This window comes from Canis aureus, chromosome 1 (assembly GCF_053574225.1).
Source record: "Canis aureus isolate CA01 chromosome 1, VMU_Caureus_v.1.0, whole genome shotgun sequence".
Taxonomy (NCBI): Eukaryota; Metazoa; Chordata; class Mammalia; order Carnivora; family Canidae; genus Canis; species Canis aureus.
Genome location: NC_135611.1, coordinates 82,003,001 through 82,030,751, shown reverse-complemented (window position 1 = coordinate 82,030,751; position 27,751 = coordinate 82,003,001). Strand labels below are relative to the sequence as shown.

General features: G+C 34.3%; 1 protein-coding gene and 1 pseudogene across 5 annotated transcripts in view; one reads left to right on the top strand and one right to left on the bottom strand.

Moving 5' to 3' along the window:
- Positions 1-27,751, top strand: part of VPS13A (vacuolar protein sorting 13 homolog A) — a 234,742-nt gene that overhangs the window by 73,804 nt on the left and 133,187 nt on the right. For all 5 annotated transcript variants that reach the window (XM_077906342.1, XM_077906335.1, XM_077906373.1 and 2 more), the window contains 6 exons: positions 1,956-2,088; positions 4,361-4,478; positions 11,571-11,709; positions 20,559-20,640; positions 21,220-21,374; positions 21,748-21,904. In XM_077906342.1, the coding sequence (XP_077762468.1) occupies positions 1,956-2,088; positions 4,361-4,478; positions 11,571-11,709; positions 20,559-20,640; positions 21,220-21,374; positions 21,748-21,904 (784 nt within the window). The remainder of the gene's footprint in view (positions 1-1,955; positions 2,089-4,360; positions 4,479-11,570; positions 11,710-20,558; positions 20,641-21,219; positions 21,375-21,747; positions 21,905-27,751) is intronic.
- On the bottom strand, positions 24,743-26,158 carry LOC144288855 (protein SET-like; annotated as a pseudogene).

Here is a 27,751-nt window from a genome sequence, read left to right as displayed (position 1 = left end):
TTTTTTTGATAGTGACATTTTAATACCTCTATTAAATAATCTTAATTTGAGATGGTCTTCTTGCATTTACCGGAGTCATTTCCCTTTCCATCCAAATGTGTACATTTTTCTTCCTCAGTTTTGAGTAGAGAAATTTTTTTTGGGTTACTAGATCTGCACCGTTCTATATGGGTACCCACTGACTATATGTAGTTGTTTACATTGATTAAAATGAAATAACATAAAAATTAGTTCTTTAGTCACATTAGCCACATTCAGGAATTTAATGGTTATAAGTGTCTTGGGTTGCTGTTTCAGCTCAGGTAGAGAACATTGCCATCCTACTAGAAAGTTCTGTGGCACAGCACTGCTCTAGATCATTAAATGTAGATTAAATAGAACAATTTAAAGACCCAAGAGGTACAGGTAATATTGGAAAGCTTTTCTGGCGACCTGAGAAATACAGGCCTTTCCTTGATATTGACATTGTCCTTTATGTTTTTACTTTCAGTTGGTAATTACATAGACACTTGCTGGATTTATATTTATAATAAAATTTATACATTTAATTATTCATATTTGACTTTAGATGTGGAATTGTTTCAAGGGCAGTGTGGTGTAATAGCAGAAGCATAAGGTCAGGAATAATATTTAGTATTGTTTCCTTAGGCAATTTGCTTGACTTTTTACCTAAAATTGATTACCCTTCAGAGGTAATAAGTTTGACAGTCTGCTGTGCATGAGCTATATAAAATAGAGGTGCAAATGTGAAGGCACAGACACACATATATGTATAGATGTGAATGAATAAGATCTTTATATACTCTGGTGGAGTGATCTCCAGGATGTTTAAGTGAAAAAAAGTAGCATGTGTAGTACACCAAGAAGGAGATGGTACAAATATAACTTGCTTGAGGTCATATAAATGGCAGAGTTGGGAGTACAGTTCAGCTATCCTAATATTTAATTCTGGATTCTTCTTATAAAAATATCTAAATATCTATCATCATGACATAGAAACATAGGCTATATTTGTCTCTTAATTTTGTTTTTAATAAAAAGGCTTCTTATCAAATATAAAAAAGTTTTTAATAATAAATTTATTTTTTATTGGTGTTCAATTTGCCATCATACAGAATAACATCCAGTGCTCATCCCTTCAAGTGCCCCCCTCAGTGCCCGTCACCCATTCACCCCCACTCCTCGCCCTCCCCCCCCTTCTACCACCCCTAGTTCGTTTCCCAGAGTTAGGAGTCTTCATGTTCTGTCTCCCTTTCTGATATTTCCTACCCATTTCTTCTCCTTCTCTTCTATTCCCTTTCACTATTATTTATATTCCCCAAATGAATGAGACCATATAATGTTTGTCCTTCTCCGATTGACTTATTTCACTCAGCATAATACCCTCCAGTTCCATCCACGTTGAAGCAAATGGTGGGTATTTGTCGTTTCTAATGGCTGAGTAACATTCCATTGTATACATAGACCATATCTTCTTTATCCATTCATCTTTCGATGGACACCGAGGCTCCTTCCATAGTTTGGCTATTGTGGACATTGCTGCTAGAAACATCGGGGTGCAGGTGTCCCGGCGTTTCATTGCATCTGTATCTTTGGGGTAAATCCCCAGTAGTGCAATTGCTGGGTTATAGGGCAGGTGTATTTTTAACTCTATAAAAAAGTTTTATTTTATTTTATTTATTTATTTATTTTTTTATAGAAAAGTTTTAAATGTATTGTTCTCCATAGCTGGCCTGGTTTCCCTTTTTAAATATACATCATTGAGAAAAACAACTTAATATGTAAAAATTCACTTTGTACCTGGTCTTATCATTATACATGTCATGGGTGAAGACATTTCTATTAGGTTTATATGTCTTGTGAGTGTTTCATTAAATTTTTGTTACAGTCTTAAAGATGAAGTATTTTCTTTTGAAGTGTTTTTCATCATCTAAACTTTTAAAAATAACTTTAAGGTGACAAGTAAAAGTCGTTTGGAATTGCCAGATATGAAACAAGGAGGAGCCAGGCTTGAAGAGATCATGCATAGAGCTTATGATTCCTTTGACGTTCAGCTTACAAGCATACAGCTGCTTTACAGCACAGTTGGTAAGCATATAATGCATTATGTATTGATTCATTTTGCTGAAATGATTAGCTAGGTCTTAAGATAGTTTCTCTTCAACCTTCATCCAAAACATATTAAAGCTTTTATGTTTTTGGGGTGCCTGGGTAACTCAGTTAAGCATCTGCCTTCAGCTCAGTTCATGATCCCACGATCCTGGAATGGAGCCCCGTGTTGGGCTCCCTGCTCAGTAGGGAGTCTGCTTCTCCCTTTGCCCCTTCCTCCATGCCTCATGCCTATTCATGCTCTGTCTCTTTCTCTTTCTTTTGCTCTCTCTCAAATAAAATCTTTAAGAAAAATAAAACTTTAATATTTTTGAATCAGAAGTAATAAATACTATCTAGGAGCAATAATAGCTCAGGTATTTGATTTTAGTGCTCAAGAGACAGTTTCAATATCAATTTTTGATGTTACAGGTAATGAGTAGGGGCATTACTAGCACCTAGTGAGTGGAGGTCAGATACGCTACTAAACATCATACAATGTAGAGGAAAGCCACCTCACAACACTTATTTAGCCCAAATATCAATAGTGCTGAGGTTGAAAAATCCTTTGGACAAGGTTGGAAAACATTGGCACATATTTAAAATATTTTATACAGGATAATCACATTAGGCTGCTCAAAACTAGATCTGTCCAGCTTAGGGCCTCTGACCCCCCCAGGCCATAAAGAGCCACATTGAGACTGAGGAGGATCATTAGGAGGATAGAGGGAGGGAATCATAGGTGTACCTATACCCCATTCACTTTTGATGGAATCTCTGATACAGATTTGGTTTTAGATGAAGTCAGCAGAGCCAGAAATTCAGTTGTCAAAGCAACTTAAAGTAGATAGTGAGAGATCTGAGACTAATTGAGCCTTCTTTGTACTGTGTCATACTGTTTCTGAATCCCTGGAGTGTTAGGAAACATTTAGAATTCAAGAGAGTTGGATTGGTGGATATTTTAGAGATTTGTATATATGGTAGAATTTTAATTATCAGAGCTAATAAAAAGAGAAACATTGAGAACCCTAAGTAATGGTTATTGAAAGTGTTAACTTATATAGTACTGGAACATTTTTATTTTCTTTGTATTTGCTTTCCAATAATAAATTTTATTTCTGTTTTATAAGATTCTAGTTGGTGTAGAAGAAGCCCAGAAGTGTAGTGGGTGGCAAATACAAATTATTTATATGAAACCTGTAAGTCTTTTTGCAAGGAATAAATAACAGTATTGTGGTATGTTTGGTACATTTTGGTCATTAATTTTTGAAATCTAGGAGGTATATTTAAGATATTGAGATACATTGTGAAAAAAATTTAGAGTATTCCATTATTGTTTGAAAAGTACTGGAATTCCTTGGAATTGTTTATGATTAATGTTAAGTGTTCTTAAATAATTAAATATTTTATAGGACAGTGTATTTTTTGACTTTGGGGTTATTTTAGGCAGTTGTCATAAACTTTCTTAATACTGAAACACATACTTCTAAATATTTTTTGTCTATAAATTGAGAAGGAAATATTTCATTATCTTGACACTGAATTTTAAAAATTGTAATAGAGTTGATTTTACTACCTTTCTCTACATCTAATCTTTCATTGACTTGGTTTTCTTTTTGACTGATGACTTTTTCTTATTTGAAATATTAGGCTCAAATGAGGTAAAATATATATGAAGATGGATTGTATCACACAAATTTCATGTTAGCAGACCTGGATGTAAATTTCAGCTTGTATCACACAGTAGCCTTTTGGCCATAAACAAATGAAAAATTCCTCTGAGTCTCAGTTTTCTAAAATAAAATGAGTAAACATAATTATGAGAACAAATGAAAATTTAAACATTGCCTAGAACAGTGCTTCTTACCAATCTTGAGTAACTGGTAGCTTTTTTTTTTTAACACAGAAGAACTGTGCTTTTCTCTACCTTTTTCATTATTGTCTTAAAGCCATGTTTTTTGGGTACAGTATCTGCTAGGTATAGTGACTGTAAAGGGATGCATAGTAAATTTGATTAAACTGTGTTATTGGTTTTTTAAGAAGCTGTTTCCAGTTGAAACAGTTCTTGAAACAGCAGAAGGAAAATCATAAATGGAATTTACCTGCTGATTGTGTATACTTGGGAAGGTGGCATTAAGATTATCCAGATGGAGGAAGAATTTTCCATGCCATGAAGTATATGACCACAAAATAACAGTGATTTTAGTTTTAATGTATTTTTCAAAATTAAATGTGTGTTAAATAAACATGTACTTACTCTTTTCCATAATAGGTGATAATTGGAGAGAAGCGCGAAAATTGAATGTATCTACACAGCATATTTTGGTACCTATGCACTTCAATGTGGAACTCTCTAAGGCCATGGTTTTCATGGATATAAGGATGCCCAAGTATGTATTTTCTGTTTCATACGATTATAAATTTTTTAAGGAAATACCAAATTTCATTGATTATTTTTTTGTAGTAAAATATATGTAACATAAACTTTACCATTTTTAGATTATAATTGAATGGCATTAAGTACATTCACATTGTTGTGTGTGATGACCATCACCATCTATTTCCATAATGTTGAGGAACTGCCCTATTGTTTTCCATAGCATCTGTATCATTATATTACCATCAGCAGTGTGTAAGGGTTCCAATTTCTCCATCTCTTCAGCAAAACTTGTTTTCTTATTTTTAAAAATAGTCCTCCCCAATATGTATGAAGTAGTGTCTGATTATAGTTTTCAATTGCATTTCCCGAATGATTACTGATTAGGTAATTTTCAGGTACTTAACTGACAGTTAATATATTTCTTTGGAAAAATACCTGGTCAAGTCCTTTGCCCGTCTTTAATTAAAATTTTTTTAAGTTGCAGGAGATTTTTTATTTTTCAATATATTCTGCATGTTGACTCCTTATCAGATAAATGATTTGCAAATATTTTATCTTTTTGTGGATTGCCTTATTTATCACCCTTTTAATAGTGCCCTTTGATGCACAAAAGTTTTAAATATTAAGTCCAATTTATCTGTTGCCTATGTTTTGGTATTCAAGAGGTTATTATCAAATTCAATGTCATGAAATTTCTGTATCATTGTTACAAAGAATTTTATACTTTCAGCTTTCATGTTTAAGTCTTTGATACATTTGGAGTTAATTTTTGGATATGGTATAAGATATGGACTCAGTTTTGTTCTTTTGTATGTGGATATCTGGTTTGCCCAGCATCATTTATTGAAAAGACTGTCTTTTCTCCATTGAATAGTCTTGTATTGTTGTGAAAATCATTTGGCCATATACATGAAGGTTTATTTCTGGGTTTTCTGTTTTATTTCCTTGGTCTCTATTTTCTGTGTCTATACCAGAGCCACACAGTTTGGATGACTATACCTTTGTAGTAAGTTTTGAAATCAGGAGTGTGAGTCATCCAACTTTGTCTTTTAGATTGTTTTGATTGTTTGGGGTCCTTTGAGATTCCATATGAATTATAGGGTGGCTTTTCTATTTTAAGATACTATTTTGATTTTGATATGAATTGCATTGAACCTGTAAATGCTTTGAGTAGTGACCTCTTAATATTAAGTCTTCCAGTCTATGAACATAAGATGTCTTTGCATTTCTTTGTGTCTTCTGTAATTTCTTTCAGCAGCGTTTTGGTAGTTAGCAATATATTTCTTTACTTCCTTGGCTAAGTTTATTCTCTTTGATGCTATTGTAAATGGAATTGTTGTCTTAATATCCTTTTTGGATTGTTTGCTGTTACTGTATAGAAACCGATTCTTCTGGAGTTGATCTTAATACTCTCTAACTTGGCTGAATTCATTTATTTCTAACTTTGTGTGTGGAATTGTTAGGGTTGTTTTTCTTTTTCTTTTTCTTTTTTAAAGATTTATTTATTTATTTATGATAGGCATAGAGAGAAAGAGAGAGATTCAGGAGGAGGGAGAAGCAGGCTCCATGCCGGGAGCCTGACGCGGGACTCGATCCCGGGACTCCAGGATCGCGCCCTGGGCCAAAGGCAGGCGTAAACCGCTGCGCCACCCAGGGATCCCCTGTTTTTCTTTTTAAGATTTTATTTATTCATGAGAGACACACAGAGAGAGGCAGAGACATAGGCAGAGGGAGAAGTAGGCTCCCTGTGGGGAGCCCGATGTGGAACTCGATCCCAGGATCATGCCCTGAGCCAAAGGCAGATACTCAACCACTGAGCCACCCAGGTGTCCCGAATTGTTAGGGTTTTCTACATATAAGATCACTTCATCTATGAACAAAGATAGTTTTACATCTTTCTTTTCACTTTGGATGCCTTTAATTTTGTCTTGCCTAATAATTTTCACTAGAATTTCCAGTGCTATGTTGAGTAGAAGTGATTTAAGTGGTCATCCTTTATCCTGAACATAGAGGAAAAGCTTTTGGTTTTTCATCTTTGAGTGTGTTAGCTGTGGGATTTTTCATATATGACCTTTATTATGTTGATAGAGTTTTCTTCTGTTCCTAATTCGTTGAATGTATCTATCATGGAAGTGTGTTGAATTTTTTTCAAATATTTTTTTTCATCAGTTGAAAGGATTGTGTATTTTTTTCCTTCACTCTATTAACGTTGTGTATGACAATGATCTGTGTTTATATGTTGAACCATTCTTATGTTCTAGGAATAAATTCTGGGTTATAGCATATAATCCTTTGAATGTACTGTTGAGTGTTTTTTACTAGAATTTTGTTGAGGATTTTTGCAACATGATCCTAAGGGATATTGGTCTGCAGTGTTTTTGAAGTGTTTTTGTTCGACTTTGGTTCAGAATAATTGTGGCCTGAAAATGAGCTAGTTAGTGTCCCTTTCTCTAACATTGTTTGGAAGAATTTGAGAATAATTTATATTCTTTTTAAAATGTTTGCTAGAATTCACTAGTGAAATCTTTTAATCATGGGCATTTCATTATTGGGAGATTTTTGATTACTGATTCAATCTCCATACTAGTTATAGGTCTATCCAGGTTTCCTGTTTCTTCCCAATTTAGAGTTTTTGATAGATTTAGTTTTCTAGAAATTCGTTCACTTTATCTTGGTTTTGTAGTTTGTTGGTATAAAATTGTTCATAGTGCTGTCTTCCAATTTTTGTTATTTCGATCAAATTGGTAGTAATGCCCCTGCTTTCATTTCTGATTTTAGTTAAGTCATTTCTCTTTTTTTTCTCAGTCTGCCAAAAATTTCAACTCTGTTGATCTTTTTGAAGAACCCCTTCTCAGTTTTGTTGTTTTTTTCTCTATTATTTCTCATTTGTCTATTTTGTTTCTCTTTGATTTTTATTTCCTTACTTGCTTTTAGTTTAGCTTGCTCTCTTTCTAGTTTCTTAAGGTTAAAATTAGTTTGAGATCTTTAGCACAAGTGTTTACAGCCATAAATTTCTCTCAGTACAGTTTTGCTGTATTCTATAAATTTTGATGTTCTGCGTTTTCATTTTCAGCTGCCTCAAGATATTTTTTCCTTTTCCTTGTGATTTCTTTGACTTACCATTTAATACATGTGTTGTTTAATTTCCATATATTTTTGAATTTTACATTTTTTCTTCTGTTGATTCCTAGTTTCATTCCATTGTGATGGAAAAAAATTCTTTTAGTAATTTCAGACTTCTAAAAAATTTGACGCTTGTTTTGTGGCCTTATATGTGGTTTTCCCTGGAGATTGTTCCGTGTGTACTTAAGAAAAAACCGCATTCTACTGTTCTATATATTTTTTCGGTCCATTTTGTCAATAGCGTTGTTCTAGTCCTCTCTTTTGGTTTTCTCTCTGGTTGTTGCATCAGATACTGAAGTCTGTTGACTGTAGATCAGTTTCTTCCCTCAATTCTGTCAGTGTTTAATTCATATATTTTTGATTGGATGTTTGGTGCATATATGTTTTGTTACATTTTCTTAGTGAAATGACCTTTTTATTATTATATAATGTCCTTTGTCTCTAGTAACAGATTCTGACTTAACAAACTCGTTTGACTGCCTTAATTAAAGCTGTTCCTGATTTCTTATATTTATTATATGCATGGGATATTTTTTTGCCACTCTTTAATTTTTCAAACTATTTGTGCCCTTAAATTTAAACTGAGTCTTTGACAGACAACCTATAGTTGGATCTCATTTTTTTAATCCATTCTGTCAATTTATATCTTGGATCGGGAAGCATAAACCATTTATGTTTAAAGTAATCATTGATATTGAAGGACTTCTGTCATTTTGTTATTTATTTCCATATGTTTTATAAGCTTTTTTCTTATTTCCTCTTTTACTGCCTTCATTTGCACTTAGTTGACTTTTTTGTTGTGACATGGTTTGATTTTCTTCTGTTTTCCATGTGTAGAGTTATAACAGTCTGTTTAAAATTGGTACTAACTTCAATTGTATACAAAAATTCTTACTTTTTTCCATCTTTTTAAAAATTTTATTTAAATTCAATTAATTAACATATAATGTATTATTGGTTTCAGAGGTAGAGTTCAGTGATTCATCAGTCTTATGTAATACCCAGGGCTCATTACGTGACATGCCCTCCTTAATGTCCATCACCCAGTTACCCTATCCCACCACCTGCTCCCCTCCAGCAACCCTAAGTTTGTTTCCTGTGATTAGGAGTCTCTTATGGTTTGTCTCTGCCCGTGATTTCATCTTACTTTATTTTTTCTTCTCTTTCTCTGTGATCCTTTGTTTTGTTTAAAAATCTCTTTCTTTACTGCTCCCCCCTTCATTTTGTTACTGATGTCACATACTATATCCTTATATATTGTATACCCATTTAACATAGATTTATACTTTTATGCATTTGTCTTCTAAATCCCATAGAAAATAAAAAGTAGAGTTGTAATAGAAAACTATAATAAGTAATACTTGATTTTACATTTATCATATAAATACCTTTATGTTTACTGAGATCTTTATAATTTGTTACCTGAACCTTTTTTTTTTTTTTTTTAAAGATTTATTTATTCATGAGAGACAGAGAGAGGCAGAAACATAGGCAGAGGGAGAAGAGGCTCCCTGTAGGAGCTTGATGTGGGACTCTATCCCAGGACCCTGGGATCATGACCTGAGCTCAATGCAGATGCTCAACTACTGATGCCCATGCATCCCTATTAGCTGAAACTTTGAGCCCAAGCTCATAAGTAGAGAAATCTGTTGAACTTGACTCAGCTGTTTAGCTGATTTGATCCTAAATAATTTGACTTTAGCTAACCCTTTCACTTCTTTCTTCCAGTACTTTTTCTCTCCCTTGTAAACATTGAAATCTCAGTCAGACATCTATATTGTAATTTAACCAAAGACTCATCCAACACTTGCCAAACAGCCCCAGGGGATCATTATAAGAGAATGCTCATAAAGTAGTGCTCAAGGCTTTGTTGTCTAAAATATAGGGAGAAGGATAGAGGTAAGTAGTAAATAGCCTGTCTTTCCCCATATGCTGTGGATGTGGCTGTTATTACTTAACTGCTCTTGTCACATGAAAGAGAGACTTTACCCTTCTGTGTTGCTTTTTAAAGTATAGTGACTCTGTCCACTAGCAAACATTGTGTAGTGTAGGAAGTCTTGTTCTCCTAGACTTCCCTTCTGTTAGGAAATCAAACTGCACTCTGAGAGTCTTAAGGCCAGAGGGATGTCAGGAATTTGGCTTGAGAAAGAGAGAAGGAAAGAAAACCATTCTACCCACTCTGCTTTGCTTTTTTTAATTTTAGTTTTTAATTTTTTTTAATAATCCAGTACTAGGTGTTAAATCCATACCTCGATGGTCAGTTAAAACAAATGAGACAAGAACATAGAATGAGGAAAAGGCAATCTCTTCAAAAAAGGATGCTGAGAAAACTGGACAGCTACCTGCAAAAGAATGAAATTGAACCACTTTCTTACAACATACACAAAAATAAATTGAAAATGAATTAAAGATCTACGCATGAGATCTAAAACCATAAAAATCCTAAAACGTAGTGATCTCTTGGACATCAGCCTTAGCAACATTTCTCTAGATTTGTCTGTTACATTTTTTGAAGAAAATATCTTTGCTTTATTTTATTGCCTTTGCACCTTTGTCAAAGATGAGTAGACTGTATTTATGGAAGTCTCCTGGGCTCTCTATTCTGACCATTGATCTGTCTATTCTTTTGCCAATACCAGTGTCTTGCTTACTGTAGCTTTATAGTAAGCCTTGAAGTTGGGGGGTGTCAGTCCTCCATCCTTGTTCTTCAGTATTGTATTGGCTATTCTGGATCTTTTACCTCTCCATATAAACTTTAGAATCATTTTGTCAGTATTCATTAAGTAGTGGACTGGGATTTTGACTTTAATTGCATTGAATCTATGGATCAGTTGGAAAGAACTAACATCTTGATGATACTGAGTTTTAATATCCATAAATAAATATGGAATATCTCATTTATTCATTTTTTTATTTCATTCATAGAGTTCTGTAGTTTCCTTCGTAAAGATCTTATATATATTTTTAGATTTATACTCAACTATTACATTTTGTGGGTGCTAATGTAAGTGGCATTATATTTAATTTTTAAATTCTACTCATCTATTGTTTGTATATAGGAAAACAATTGACTGTTGCATATCAACTTTGTATTATGCAATCTTGGTATAAGGACTTATTAGTTCTAGGAGTCTTTTTTTTTTTTTTTCTTTTTAGATATTCTGTGTAGATGACTGTGTCATTTGTGAACAGAATCTTTACACCTCCCATTCAGTTTATTCCCTTTTCTTGTCCTAATTCATTGGCAGGGACTTCCAGTATAGTGCTGAAAAGGAGTGATCAGAGACCTCTTTACTTTGTATCTAATCTTAGTGGAAAAACAGACTTTCTTACCATTAAATATGTGGCTATAGGTTTTCTGATGATATTCTTTATCAATTTGAGGCAGCTCTCCTTTATTCTAGTTCACTGAGAGTTTTTATCATGAATAGGTGTTCGATTTTGTCATGCATCAATTTATATGATCATGTAATTTTTCTTTTAACCATAATTTAGATATATAATGTCATGGAGAAGTTACTTAAACTGGCTAAGCATTAGCTTCCTGATAGGAACCATGTACATAAGGGAACTTCTGAGAAACAGAGAACAGAAATTGATTGTCTATTTTACAGGTTGTGAGAATGTATGATAAATGTATATCAATGCTTTCCTTAATGTGTGTCATTAATAAATAATAATTAGTAATGATCATCCATCATTGGCAAATAGTAAAGGGATAATAAACATAACAACATTAAAAATTTTTGGAAAAAAGATGAGGTTAGTTCATCTAATGAGACTGGTCAGTAAGGGCAAAAAGAAATTTGATTGGAGATTGTGGAATAATATGTCTTATGGACTGTGTGGATAATTTTTAGAGCTTAAAATTGCATTTTATTATTTTTGGATATATTAAGGGGGAACACTTGTGTTTTTAATTAGTGCACTTAAATCAGAATGAAGTTTGCTTATACTGATTTCTGCTTTTTTGAAACAGATTCAAGATTTTTGGAAAGTTACCACTGATTTCTTTACGAATCTCAGATAAAAAACTGCAAGGAATTTTGGAATTGATTGAAAGCATTCCGAAACCCACACCTGCACCTGAAGCATATGCCCCTGCCAAACCATTTCAGGTAATGTTTTTTACAAAATTGATAAAAGTACAAATTTAAGGAACTCAACAAATAGTATTTGTAAGAGTCAAAAATTTTGGATAAAATAATTTTATTCTTTTTCAAAAGACCTTTAAAAATTACATTTTACGGGTACCTGGGTGGCTCAATTGGTTAAGCATCCAACTCAATCTCAGCTCAGGTCTTTTTTTTTTTTTTTTTTTTTTTTTTTAAAGATTTATCTATTTATTTATCAGAGAGAGAGAGAGAGAGAGAGAGAGGCAGAGACACAGGAGGAGGGAGAAGCAGGCTCCATGCCGGGAGCTTGATGTGGGACTTGATCCTGGGACTCCAGGATCACGCCCTGGGCCAAAGGCAGGTGCTAAACGTCAGCTCAGGTCTTGATCGCAGGGTTGTGAGTTCAAGCCCCACAATGGGCTCCATGCTAAACATGGAACTTACTTAAAAAAAATTGGGGTGCCTGGTTGTCTCAGCTGGTTGTGTCTGACTCTTTTTTTTTTTTTTTTTTTGGCTCAGGTCACGATCTCAGGGTTGTGAGATTGAGCTCTTCCTTGGGTTCTGCAGTGGGCATGGAGCTTGCTTAAGGTTCTCTCTCTCCTCTCACCCCATCCCCCAATGTTTCTCTCTTTCTCTAAAAAAATTTGTTTTTACATTTTAAAAGGAAATGATGAAAGAGTAAAAGGTGCAAATAGTAAAGAAAATTACATGATGAGTCTACTTTTCGTTACTTCTGCTTGCAGTGACCCTCCTTAATGGTAACACTGTTAACTACCACTTCTGTAGTTTTCCAGAAGTGTTTATAATATATACTATGGCATGCTTGTGTGTGTGTGTGTATTCTTAAAGTTTACATAAATTGGATCATTATACTTCCTGTTCTGAATCTGTATTTTTTCACCATTATCATATCTTATATACCTTAGAGATATTTTCATATTAACACATACAGATCTACCTTTTTTTTTTTTGTATAGCAAATAATATTGAATTGTGCAAATGTACCTACCATCATTTGCCTCACATAACAGAGTTCCTTTTGATGAACATTCTTATTATTACGAATGCTCACAGTTCTACCCTACTGCTTTTGGCTTCCTCTCTATATATTTGGGTGTATTTTTATTCACTGGATCAATTTATACAAGTAGAATTGCTCACTGAATTTTATATTTTCATGAACTTTGTCAAATTTTCTTTTTTTTTTTTTTTTAAGATTTTGTTTATTTATTCATAGACACAGAGAGAGAGAGGCAGAGACACACAGGCAGAGGGAGAAGCAGGCTCCATGCAGGGAGCCCGATGTGGGACTCGATCCCGGGTCTCCAGGATCACACCCCAGGCTGCAGGTGGCTCCAAACCGCTGCGCCACCGGGGCTGCCCAAATTTTCTTTTTTAAATTGAGTACTAATTTATATTCCCACCAGCAGTAAATGAGTGAAAAAAGGAACTCCTGTGTACGGTTGGTGGGAACAGCCAACATGGAAATAGTGGGGAGGTTCCTCAGGAAACAAACTAGAACTACCATATATGATCCAGCAATCTTACTTTCCTGGTTTTTCCAAAGGAGATGAAAACAGGATATCAAAGAGATACCTGCATTTTCCTTATTAGTGATATTGGGTGTCTTTTCCCGTGTTTGTTGACCATCTGTGTGTCTTCTTTGGAAAATGTCCATTTCTTTTGCCCATTTTTTAATTATTTGTTTTGTTGAGTTGAATGAGTTCTTTATGTATTTTGGATATTAACACCTTATCAAATATATTATTTGCTTATATTTTTTCCCATTCAGTTTATTGCTTTTTCATTGGTTGATAGCTTCCCTTGCTATGCAGAAGCTTTTTAGTTTGAGGTAGTCCCAATGGTTTATTTTTGCTTTTGCTGCCTTTGCTTTTGGTATCAGATCCAAAAAGTCATTGCCAAGATTGCTGTCAAGGAGCTTACCTTTCTGTTTTCTTCTAGAAGCTTTATGACATCAGGTCTTCCATTCAAGTCTATAATCCATTTTGAGTTGATTTTGTGTGAAGATAGGAGTCTAGTTTTATTCTTTTGCATGTGGTTGTTCAGTTTCCCCAGCACCATTTGCTGAAGAAACTATCCTTTCCTTTTTGTATATTGGCTCTTCTGCCAAAAATTAATTGACCATTAATGCATAGATTTATTCCTGGTTTCTCATTTTTGTTCCATTGATCTATGGATTTGTTTTTATGTTGGTGCCAAACTGTTTTGATTATTATAGCTTTGTAACAGAGCTTGAAGTTAGGAAGCCTGATGCCTCTGTGTAATATACCACTGGACTTTTGATAGAGAGTACACTGAATCTGAAGATTGCTTTGAGTAGTGTGAACTTTTTAACAATATTACTTTTTGCAAGCCATAAGTGTCAAATATCTTTCCACCTATTTATGTCTTCAGTTTCTTTCATCAGTGCTTTTATGGTTTTCAGGGTACAGACTTTTGACCTCTTTGATTAGGGTACAGATTTTTGACCTCTTTGATTAAATTTATTTGTAGGTATTTTATTCTTTTTGATATAGTTATAAATGGTAAATCTTGAAATAAAGTATGACATCTAAAATGTGTGCTTTACCCAAATAGTTTCCATTAGTTCTTTCCCTTTTCCTGTAGCTTTTAGAATCAGCTTTTCAATTCTATGAAAAATTTCTGCCAGGATTTTGATGGTGGTGATTTTATTGTATAATTAATTTGGAGAAAATTGACATTTTAACAATACTGAATCTTTCAGTCTATTAATGTGATATATCTTTTCATTATTTAGGTCTCTTTAAGTTTTTTCATAAGTATTTTGTACTTGAAACACATTTGCTTCACATATTTTGCTGTCCTCTGAAAATCCATATATTGAAATCTTAACCCTAGTACCTCAGAATGTGACTGACAGTATTTGGACATAGGGTCTTAAAAAGTGGTTAAGTTAATATGAGGTCACTAGAGTGGGTCCTAATCCAGTTAGGGTGGCATCTTCATAAGAAGTAGAAATTCAGACATAGAAAAAGACACCAGAGATGCACATGTACAGAGAAAACATCATGTGAGGGCACAGCAAGAAGGTAGACATCTGCAACCTAGGAGAGAGACCACAGATAAAACAAATTATGCCAACACTTTGATCTTGGACATCTTAGCCTCCCAAACTATGAGAAAATAAATTTCTATTGTTTAAACCATCCAGGCTTTGGAATTTTGCTATGGCAGCCTTTGCAAACTAATACAGCTTTTGGTACCAGAAAGTGAAGTGGTGTTGTAATAAACATGTTGTAGTGAGTTTAAAACTGGATAATGAGTAGAGCGTGAAAGAGTTTTGAGGCAAGGTGATCCTTGTTATAAAGTGGTAAAGAGCTTAGCTGAATTGTTTTTTAGTGGGGAACTTGTAAATGATGAACTTAGATATTTAATTGAGATTTCCAAGCAAACTGTTTAAGATATGGTCTTATTTTTGCCTAATTGCTTATAGTAAAATGCAAGAAAGAGATGTTTTTAAGAAGGACTTGTTAATAAGCAAGTTGGTATTAGAACTTAAAGATTTGGGAGAAGTGCTCAGCCTATCTGTACTGCAAAAAATGGGAGTGTGTTACAGAGAGAAAACCAAGAGCATTTTGCACAAAACACTTGATAAAGGGATTAAGGGTGTGACTTACTGCTGTAACCCACCATCTCAGCAGAAGCCAGGAATAGAGATGGGACTGTGCCAGCTGAAGTACTGCTAGCTTAGACTAAAAAGGGCAGAGTCAGGACAAAATGAAGAAGAAAAATCCCTTGAAGTTCTGGTACTACAGGGTAGGACAGTGGGGCCATCCATCTGGGAACATACTTTATTCTTCAAGAAAAAGGAAAAGAATGATCCCGAAGGCTATTCTGAGATCCACAGAGGTGCTCCTACCTACATGGGCCCAAAAGACGTGGGTTTTGGGGGCCGAAGTTCCCCTGGATTTCTGAAAATGGTGCTACTTTCTCAAGTTTCAGTGATTCAGGCTGCTGCTACCCATGACTTCAATGGCAGGAATGTAGTTAGTTTTATCTTATTAAGTATAATAATAGCTGTAGCTTTTTCCTACGTATTATTTCCCAGGTTGAGGAGGTACTCCTTTATTCCTAGTTAGCTGATAGTTTTGTGTCATGATTATTTGTAGCATTTTATGTAATGCTTTTGCTCCATCTATTGTAATCACACTGTTTTCTCTATTCTTTTAATATGATGAATTACATTGATTCTAATGTTAAACTAGCTTTGCATTCCCAATATAAACCTCCTTTGTGATATATTAACGTTTTAGTACATTGTTGGATTTATTTACTATTTTTTTTTTGTTGAGGATTTTTATATTTATGTTACTGCAGGATACTGGTTTATACTTTTTTTCTTGTTACCTGTTTGCGTATGATATTAGGGCAAGTTCAGCTTCATTAAATGAATTGGAAAATGTTTTCCTCTTATGAGATTTTTTGTAAGGAATTGATACTATTTCTGTCTTAAATACCAGTGAGGCCATGTATGCCTGGAATTTCTTTATTGAAAGGTTTTCAAGTTGTTTAATTAATTTTTACAGGACTGCTTACAGTATTAGTTTATTCTTGCATGAGCTTTATAAGATTTTGTCTGTTAAGGAATTTGTTCATTTCAACCAAGGTGTTGAATATGTGGAAGTAAGGTTATTTCTAATATTTCCTTATGCTTCAGGCGACTTTAGGATTTATAATGACATTTTGCTATTCATTTCTTATCCAGCTCTTTTCGGATCCAGAATTTCTCTTTGAGTTTTTCTTATGTTGTCTCTTCATTGATGTTTTCTATTTGCTGTGATATCATTGTTCTGGTTTCTTTTAGCTCTTTCTCCATGGACCTTTTCAGCTTTCTGAATATATTTGAGGCATAAAGAAAAAAATCTTTCGTAGTAAGTCCAGTACTTTGCTTCCTTCTGAACTGTGTCTGCTGCTTTTGTCTGTGTATGGGCTATTCTTCCTTGTTTCTTTGCATAGATTGTCCTGCTATTATAATCAGACAAAAAGAATTATGAGAAAACTCAGACACATATATTCATTAACATTGATGCAAAAATCCTTAAAAAATATGACCAAATAGTATGATCTATATAAAAAGGATAATATACTATAAGCAAATGCACTTACTTTATGAAAGCAAAAGTGGTTCAACAGTCAGTGCTATCAATCCTATTCATGGAATAAAGGAGAAAAAATATATGATCATCTCAATAGAAGAGAAAAAGTATAGGCAAAACCAGCAGTTATTGATGATGTTCCCTCTTAACAAACAGGGAATAAAAGAATGTATCTTCAACCTGGTAAGGGACATCTAGGAAAAACCCATAGCTAGTTTTTGTACTTCATTTGAAAAAGACTGAGTTTTCCCTGTAAGATCTGGAATAGTTCAAGAATGAATGCCTTTTCTCACCACTTCTATTCAAGTTGATAGTGAATGTTCTAGCTTCTGCAGATGAATCAAGAAAAATAAAGACAAGATTGGAAAGAAAAAGTAAAACTGTCTTTATTTTTAGGTGAAATGATCATGCAGGAAGTCCTAAGGAACGTAGAAAAGTAATATTCGTAATAGTAATAAGCAAGTTCGCAAAATACATTATCAATGTAAAGAATTATTTCTAAAGATGAAACGAAAAAGAATATTCCATTCATAACAACATTAAAAAGGGCTAGTCAAGGGATCCCTGGGTGGCGCAGCGGTTTGGCACCTGCCTTTGGCCCAGGGCGCGATCCTGGAGACCCAGGATCGAATCCCACGTTGGGCTCCCGGTGCATGGAGCCTACTTCTCCCTCTGCCTGTGTCTCTTCCTCTCTCTCTCTCTCTCTGTGTGTGTGACTATCATAAATAAATAAAAATAATTTTTAAAAAAATGCATCAAGATATTATAAAAAAAAAAGGGCTAGTCAAGAACAAATTAACAAAAGAAATACAACACCTGTAAACCTAAATCTGCAAAACATTTCTGAAAATGATATTCATAGTCAAGGATTGGAGGCCTGATCACATTGAGATGGTAGTCCTCTCCAAACTCTGTAAATTTCTCACAACCTCAATCAGAATACAGAAGATTGCTTTTCTGGAAATTAACAATTTAATTATAAAGTATATATGGTCATGTAAAGGACACATATTAGCCAAAACAATTTATTATTTTTAAGGTTAATTCTGGTGTAGTTAACATACAGTGTTACATTCATTTCAGGTATAAGATACAGTGATTCTTACCTTCTGTGATCTTCAGTGATGAGCACTTCCATATATTACTCAGTGCTCATCAAGATACGTGTACCTTTAACCCTCTTCACCTGTGTCACCCATCCCTTTCTTTCTCATTAACCACCTCTGTTCTGTATAGGTAAGAGTCTTTTTTGGTTTGTCTTTTTTCCTTTGTTTCTTAAATTCCACGTGAGTGAAATTATATGGTATTTGTCTTTCTCTGGTTTATTTTGCTTAGCGCACTGTACTCTCTAGATCCATTCACATTGTTGCAAATGGCAAGATTTCATTCTTTTTTTATGGTTGAATAATATTGCATTGCATATATATACCACATCTTCTTTATCCATTCATCTATCAGTGGATACTTAGGTTGCTCCATAATTTTGGCCAAAACAATTTTGGACAAGAATAATGTTAGAGATTTTCTAATACTTGATTTCAAGATTTATCTTATACTACTTTATTAAAGAAAGTGGGTTTTCTTTTTGATATGAGGATGAACTACAGATCAAGGAAATAGAATAAAGTCTGGATATAAATATACAATGTATACATGGTTAATATATATTTGATTTCTTACAAAGGTGCTGACCTAAATAAGTGGAGGAAATGTGCTAGTTCTTTCAATAAGTGATTTTTGAGATAACTAGATTTCCAAGTGGAGAAAAAATAAACATAAGAGATTTAGTTTGAAATGGAACATAGACATAAATGTAGATGCCCCCAAAATATAATTTCTTTAACAAAAAAACATAAGAGAAAATCTCTAAGCACTTTGTGATAGGTAAAGATGTCTTGGGATAAAGCACAAATGAAGAAGAAAAATAAACTGATGAAAATTAAAATTTTCTACTTTTAAAAATGAAAAAGGCAAGCCATCTAATTGTGAAAAATATATGCAACACATTATGTACAAATACTTCACCCAAAGTATATAAGGAGACCAGTAACCCAGTAAAAGATTAGCAGAAACGTTGAAAAGGGGTTTAATTTTATTACTTATCAGGAAAGTGCAAAACAAAACCATTCTATCCTTGATGTAGATGTAGGCTTTTAACTATAAGAAACATACTGAAGGGTTGCTGGAGCGGAAATCAAAGGAGGGGATGGGATAATTGGGTGATGTGCATTAAGGGGAGGGCATGTGATATGAGCACTGGGTGTTATATGCAACTGATAAATTATTGAACACTACATGTGAAACTAATGATGTACTATATGTTGGCTAAATTTCAGAACATTAAAGATGGAAATTAGGACAGCATAGTTTTGGGGGGTATGCCTAATGATCGAGAGGTTTCTACATTAATGGTAATGTTCTATTCCTAGTTCTGAATTTTGAGTGCATGGGTGTGTTTTCTTCATGAATACTTACTGAACCGTATACTTAGTTATGTAGTAGGTTTATGTTTCAATAAAAGTGTTTTCCCAAAAACAAATATGATTCAGAGAAGGACAAACTCATGAACCTGTGATATGATATGTAACTATAACACATTTGTGAAATTCTATTTAAAGCTAAGGTGAAATTGCCAGGAAGATTGCCAAAGTTTAAAATGTCTGAAAATACCAAGCATTTATAAGGCTATGGGGCTATACAAACTAATCTGCTGATGTTAGTTTAATGTTTTCCAACTACTTGTGAAAAGTTTGATACTACTTAGTAAGGTGAACATACACAATTCGACTCAGATATAAACACCATAAAAAAATCTTACATAAGAGCACCTGCAGGCATGTTCATGGATGCTTATGGTGGTACTATGAGTAAAAGCAAAAAATCTGTAAACAATACAAATGTATATATCAACAGTGTAGTGGACATATGAGTAGTGGCTTATTCATCAGATATGCAATATAGTATAGCAGTGAAAGTGAGTGAACTATCAAGATGAATGAAATTGAAAGGTTTTTTGTAGAAGACTGTTCTAAGAAAATATATAATATTATTACCTTTTTGTATAATTTAGAAAGAAGCAGAGGATACACCATGTTATATTTAGAGAATCATTCATAGGGGGCTAAAAACAAGTAAATAGAAGTAAAATCATAATCAGTTGTAGGGAATGTAATCAAGGAGGATCAAAGAGGTGCTTCTAGGGAAAGGTATAGGACTGCTTAGTTTTTTGGCCTGGGTAGAAGATTGAGGTATGTCTTTTCTTATTATTTTATTAAATTGCATTATATGTTTTTATGGGCTGTATTTCCCAAAGCAGTAAAAAAGTCAGTTTAATGAAATGCCTCTCAAAAAATGAAAAGAAAAACTTCAAATTTCCCAACTCCGTAGGTTTTAAATATTGGGACTGGCTATTTCCCGTGGATGTCCTGAGATGGTTTTCTTCTTCAGTGAGACGTTGAGTGAACACAGAATCTAAGATCTTTTCCTACTCAAAGCCTGTCAAAACAATTAATACAACAATTTTACGTGTATATTTACCATTAAAATTGTAAAAGCACTTCTTTAAATCTATATTTTATAATTTACTTAACTAATTCTGATTGGCTTTTTTTCTTAGTTCAAAGTGAGATTTTTTTTTTTATATTTGTCAAAATTATCTTAAGACTTTGAATAAAAATCTTTGTGCTAATTAACAGTGAATTACTTTTCTTCCAGATTCAAAGGTCCACTTCTTTGGGAACATCACAGATTTCACAGAAAATGCTTCCTTTCTTGGAGCTTCCATGTGTTGAAGATGGTAAAGTGAAACTGCTTTTGCTGTTAAATTTTATTTTGTGGGGCACCTGGGTGGCTCAGTCAGTTAAGCATCTGACTTTGATTTCCGCTCAGGTCATGAACTCAGGGTCATGAGATCAAGCTCCGCTTTGGGCTCCATGCAGGGCACAGAACCTGCTCATGATTCTCTCTCTCTCTCTCTCTCTGCCCTTCCCCACCCCCAGGTGGCACATGCACATGCACTTGCTCCCTCTCTTTCTCTCAAAAATAAAATAAAATTTTACAATTTTTAGACTAATAATTTTACACTTGATCTCAGTCAAAAGACCGAGAAGCGATAGACTAATGATTTTAAAAGGTGATGTTCATTAAGCTAAAGATTAATTTTATATTTTCTACACTTTTTGTCATCAAAAATGTTATTTTCAGACATAAGCTCTGTATTCTTTTCTATTCTTTTCTAATCTTCACATTCACATTTTGAAATGTTTTAAGACTTTAATGTATTAGTATTCATATTTACTTCAGAAAAATTATAAGACCATTGTTATTAAGTCAGTCATTTTAATTTTTGACTTAAACAATATTCTGCAATATTTAGATTCTGAAGAAGAATATTTTGATGCACCTTGTAGTCCTTTGGAAGAGCCTCTTCAGTCTCCCACTGGAGTTCAGAGTTATCAGCAGAAAAAGATTCAAAAGCCAGATTGTTCAAAAAATATGATTCAGTATAAAATAAGATTTGAAGTGCCAGAGGTATGTACCATGGTAAAATTAATATGACTTATTTAAATTGTCATTTCTGCTATTCAGTTTATTTATATAGTCTTATTGCTAATATGTACTCCTGTTTCATCCAATTTAAGCTGAATCCAGATATTGCTTTGTGATTCTTTCCTCCCCTTTTTGTGAAGATTAATTTTGTTAATCAAAAATTAGGGGTTTAGATCATCTATTTTATTAAAGATAATTAACTGTACAAGATACATGTGTATGCATGTGTGTATATAAAGTCTCCTTTAAATTTTAAATACAGATCATGTGTATAACTTATCCATTCAAAACCACCATCCGCATAAACAATTTTTTCTTTTAGATAGTGGTAGTTTCTTTATTCTTTTTCCTCTAGGTTTTGATTCAGTTTTATCACCTTGTTGGAGATTGTGAATTACCTGTGGTAGAAATTGATGTTTTAGGATTGGGCACAGATGTTGAACTTAGAACATTTGATTTGAAAGCAAACGCCTTTTTGAAAGAGTTCTGCCTAAAATGCCCAGAATACTTTGGTAAGTATCTCAGTTTTTTAAAAATAACTTTTATTGTTTGACTCCCTTCTAAAGAGTTTAAAATTCTCTAGGCTTTAAATCAGTACATTTGGTAAGATATTCTCGAGGAAATCTTACGAGTTGGTCTTCAGTTTTTATCTTGGGAGTCTGGGAAGGTAGAGCAAAGAGAAAATGATAATTTTTTTCATAAAGGAAAATATAATAGTCCTGGTTTAATTTTATATCTATCTAACTGAATACTATGATGCTGAGTTAGTTTCCTATTGATAATGTAACAATTTACCACAGATTTAGTTTCTTACAACAGAAACTTCTTAAAGTTTATTAAGCAGTGGTCTGAAGTCTTAACAGGTAAAAATCAAGGTGCCAGTTAGAATTCCTGTATGGAGGCTCTAGGGGAAGATCCATTTCCTTGTTCATTCAGTTGTTACCAAAACGCATTTCCATGTGGTTTAAGTCTGTTTCCTGCTTATCTAATCTGTGAGGGCAGACCTTAACTCTACAGGCCTCTGTAATTCCTTGCATATAGTTAGTTCTCTATATCTCAGAACCAGTACAGGGTGATAGATCCTTCTCATGTTGTCATCTCTGACCTCAATCCAGGCTAATTTCTTCTTTACCCAATTACCTTTGCAAAGTCCCTTTTGCTATATAATATATAAGGTAACATATTCTCAGGTTTTAGAGAGGCAGAACATGGACGTCGTTGGGTGTCAGGGCGTAGCATTATTTTGTCTACCATAAACACTTTATGTCCCAGAATCATAATGGAAAAATTTTGTGATACCTTGGATAATATTTCTATTTATTGTGTTAGGCATTTAGGAGAGGATATTATGTATATTTCTTCCTTTGTATTTTTGGGTTTATTCTTATAAACCTCTTCCTTTGTATTTTTGGGTTTATTCTTATAAACCTCTTCCTTTGTATTTTTGGGTTTATTCTTATAAGGGTTGATGGCTTATAAGATAATTCTCAATGGTTGATGGAATGATTATGACAAATGATTTATTTCTAATGCCTTTTATTTATTGTTCTTGTGTTATTGCTCTGGCTAGGACTTCCAATACTGTGTTGAATAAAGGTGACAAAAGTAGCATCCTTGTCTTGTCCCTGTTTTAGAGTAAAAGCTTTCAGCTTTTCACCATTGAGTAAGATGTTAGCTATGGGCTTGTTATATATGGTCTTTATTATGTTGAGGTGTGTTCCCTCTCTACACCGGTTTGGTAAAAGTTTTTATATAAATGGATGTTGAATTTTGTCAAATGCTTTTCTTCATCCATTAAAATCATAAGATTTTTGTACTTCATTTTGTTAATGTAGTGTACCACATTGACAGATTGGTGAGTGTTGAACCATCCTTGAAATAATTGCTACTTACTTATGGTGTATCATCCTTTTAATGTATTGTTGAATTTGTTGTGCTTATGTTTAGTTGAGAATTTTGCATCTTTGTTCATCTAAAATACTGGCCTGTAATTTTATTTTATTGTAGTATTCTTGTCTGAATTTGGTACCCAGGTAGTGCTTGACTTGTAAAATGAGTTCAGAAGTGTTTCCTCTTATTTTATTTATTTATTTATTTATTTATTTATTTATTTATTTATTTATTTATTTTATATATATATATATATCTTTATGTTCCTTTATTGGAGCAAGATTCCTGACCGGTATACAGTGATATATTACTAAACAAGACCTGTGCAGAAATTACATACTATCCATCTAGACAGGTTTTCATTACACTTTGCCTATCGATGGAATAGTTCCATTTATAAGTTTTATTCATCAAAAAGTTTTGAATTTGACCAAGCTGTCCATTAATTCATCTCTGAAAAAGTTAAGTGGCATTTAATTTTAGCTACTATAATTTACAGCATTAAAAAGCTTATGCATTAGGTAGCTTCCCAAAATGGTATCCTATGCACAACGGCATTAAGTAGAGCAGGGCCCGTCACCTCACCCGGATTCACACAGGCCTCACGTGAGAGCTATATGCTAAATAGCTAGTACTTTGAGACAAAAGTACTCCTGAGTTTCTTACCACCAATACAACTTCTTACTCTGAGAGTCTGTCTTCTCGGCCACATTTCATAGTACCAACGATGACATGCCAGTAACTGCCCTCTGTGTAAGTTGGCATTAGAGCACCAGGTCTGTCTGATGGTGGTGGCAGGCACTATTATTATATCCAGGCAAATAAAGGCCCGTTTTTAAAAATGCCATTTTGAGATACAAATCAAGGGCACAACATATTCAGAACTCAGTTTTGAGCAATCTGGTATCACGACTGATGTGGGAGAGTTCAGAAACTGACGGCAAACTACACCTACGATGGCTCCTGGCTTTGGAGGCATTAATACATTGATTCAGATCCCTTTCTCAGTTCACACAGCCCTGAGATCACCCTGCAAAGTGCGTATCAAAAAATACGGAGTCAGGGTGACAATGTTTGACAATATGTTATACAAGTCAAACTTGGAAAATCATATTAAATACACCTGTTCTGAGAGAAAAGCATCAAATCCTTTGTGTACACATTTAGTTTTATTGTAACAAAGCAACTTGTACACTTTTAACGTTTAAAACTGAGCATCTTTCCTTTCCAGTGAAACAAAAAGAAAATTTAAAAATAAACAGGAACAAAATTACAATAGAGAATGTCAATTCCAAATAAGATCCTACAGGTTCTGCTGATTCTCCTGAGTGGCAGGGCTCAAGTCATCATTAGGAGAGTGTTATTTTAAAAGTGTCATCTTAAACTGTAAGGATGTCCATTAAACATCACAATTAAACATGCCAAAGGAGAAGCCATATTGTCAAAATGCCCGCTTAACCCACCCAAACATCTCAAACCCATCCTTTGCTGACCTTCTATAACCCCATTTTTTTAAGTTTTTTTTTCTTTTTTTTAAACAAGAGAAAGTAGACAGGTACATGTTCGTAAATGCTAACTGTCCATATTCACATAGAGACACAGTGTAATCTCTGAGCCCAATATACAGAGAAAGGAGGAAAAAAGCTAGAATTCTATGCACTACTACACAGGGGCCTAGCACCCTCCAGCTTCCAACAGAGCTAAGGGAGCAGAAGGTTTTTCTTTTTTCCCCACAGAGCACGGTGGTGTTGATTCCATAAAGTTTTTGTTGAGACAGGAAGGAATAAAAATGAATTTGGAACAGAAAGGGGTAGAGATTCTTTTCCCGCTGTATTCTGCTCAAGGTATTTCCCCCCAAAATAAGTTGAGAACAGTGGTATAAAGGGAGAGAAAAGAGACTTCAAAAAAACAGGGTGAATGAGCACAAGAGGAGGGGGGAAAAAAGAGATGCAACTTTTTCCCAGGGAATGGAGAAAATTAAAAAAGGAAGGTTGGAATCCATCAATGTTCCATCAGTCATCTTCTCCTTCATCCTCCTCTCCTTCCTCCCCCTCATCATCATCTTCACCTTCATCCTCATCTCCTTCTTCATCAATATCTTCCAATCCTCCTCCTTCTTCATCATCATCATCATCTTCTTCTTCTCCTTCTCCTCCTTCATCATCCATATCAGGAACCAAGTAGTACTGTAATAGATTTGGCCAAATATCATCTTTGATGACCTCTCCTAACTCATCTGCACTTGCAGCAGAATGGTCAGTAAACCAGGTGAAGAAGCTCTCTGGTTCCTCGTTCTGTCTCTTCCTGCTGGCTTTATTCTGTTTTTGACTTGAACGTTTCGTCAAATCCTTTCCAGATTTCCATTTGATTTCAGTGGACTTTGACGATGGATCACCACTCTCATTCAGATGAAATTCTTTGGAGAGAACTTTATTTTCGAAGTAAGGGATTTCATCAAAATAAAAATCTATTCTGTAACCTAATTTAATATCTTCAAATTCTGTCACTTGACTCTTGTCAAATAATGCAGTGCCTCTTCATCCTCCTCCCCAAGCAGTGCAGACACCTGTGGATGGTTGACAAATGTTGTTACCCAAAAACTGGGGATTTGGGCGATCAATTCCGATCTCTTCTGAAAAAAATGGTTGGCGGAGTTTGTTATATTTCTGTTCTACTTTCAAAATCTCCTCACTGGCTTGTTCATTAAGTCTGTCTATTTCATTTTGTACTTCATCAATATGTTCAATTGCTTCTTGCTGTTCTTTTTCTCCCTTTGGCAAGTGCTGAGAGGTCGATGTCTCTTCTGGCTTGGGGGCCGGAGGCAGCCTCGGTTTCTTCGTTTGAGGTGCCAGCGAGGACTGGCGCTTGGGGACCATGCTGTGAGGAAACTTCACGAAAGCGGGAGAGGGGCACATCAGGAAGAAGCTCCGATTACTCTCCTCCTATTTTTTAGAGATGTTTCAGAAAGATTAGTATTAATTCTTCATTTAATGTTTGGTAGTATTCATCAGTGAAGCCATCTGGCCCTGGACTTTGTTTTGTTGGAGGTTTTTGATTACTGATTCACTTCTTTACAAGTAATTAGTCTATGTGTATTTTGTATTTCTTGATTATTAAGTCTAGGAAGGTTGTATGTTGTTAGGAGTTTATCCGTTTCTTTTAGGTTGTTCAATTGTCAGTGTTATGGTGTTTCATTGTAGTCTCTTATGATCCTTCGTATTTATGTGGTTATCAGCTTTAATGTCTCCTTTTTCATGTCTGATTTTATTTGAGCCCTCTTTTTTATTTTGGTGAATCTAGCTAAAAGTTTGTGCATTTTGCTTATCTTCTAAAGGAACCAGCTCTTAGTTTTATTGATCTTTTCAGTTATTCTCTTTTAGTCTCTATTTCTTTTATTTCTGCTCTGATACCTTATTTCCTTCTAATTGGGGTTTCATTTTTTCTTTTTCTAGTAGCCTGAGGTGTAAAGTTAGATTGTTTGAGATTTTTCTTGTTTCTAGGGCTAGGCATCTACTGGTTTGTGCTCTGCCCTCTTAGAAATCCTTTTGGTGCATTTCATAAATTTTATTATATTTATGTTCTCATTGGTCCTAAGGTATTTTTTAAAATTTCTCTTTTGATTTCTTAATTGACTCAGTAAAAAACTGAATATCTGAAGTAATTCTTTGTGACCCAAATAGTAAAACTGTCACTATTTGCAGATGACATGGTATTATATATAGAAAACCTTACAAGGATCCACCAAAATGCTCATAGAATTAATCAGTAAATTCAGTAATGTTGTAGGATAGATAAACAGAAAATTCTTTTGGGTATCTATACACTATGAGGAGGAGAAGTTAAGAAACAATCCCATTTACAGTTCCATCAAAAAAAATACATAAAAACAAATAAGGAAGTGAAAGATCTGTATACTGCAAACTATAAGACAGTAATGAAAAAAATTAGACAAATAAATGGAAAGATAGTCCATGCTTATGGATTGGAATATTTTTTTTTTAAAGATTTTGTTTATTTATTCATAGAGACACAGGAAGAGAGAGAGAGAGAGAGGCAGAGACACAGACAGAGGGAAAAGCAGGCTCCATGCAGGAAGCCCGACGTGGGACTCGATCCTGGGTCTCCAGGATCACACCCTAGGCTTCAGGCGGCACTAAACCGCTGCGCCACCAGGGCTGCCCTGTTTTGGAATAATTAACATGATTAAAGTGTTCCTATTATCCAAAGCAATTCTACAAATTCACTGCAATCTGTATCAAACTTCCAATGGCATTTTTTCACAAAAATAGGAAAAACAATTATGGGGGTGCCTGGTTGGCTCAGTGGTTGAGTGTCTGCCTTTGGCTCAGGTCATGCTTCTGGGGTCTTGGGATGGAGTCCTGCATCACGCTGCCTCTGAGGAGTGTGCTTCTCTCTCTGCTTGTGTCTCTGCCTCTTTCTCTGTGTCTCTCAGGAATAAATAAATCTTA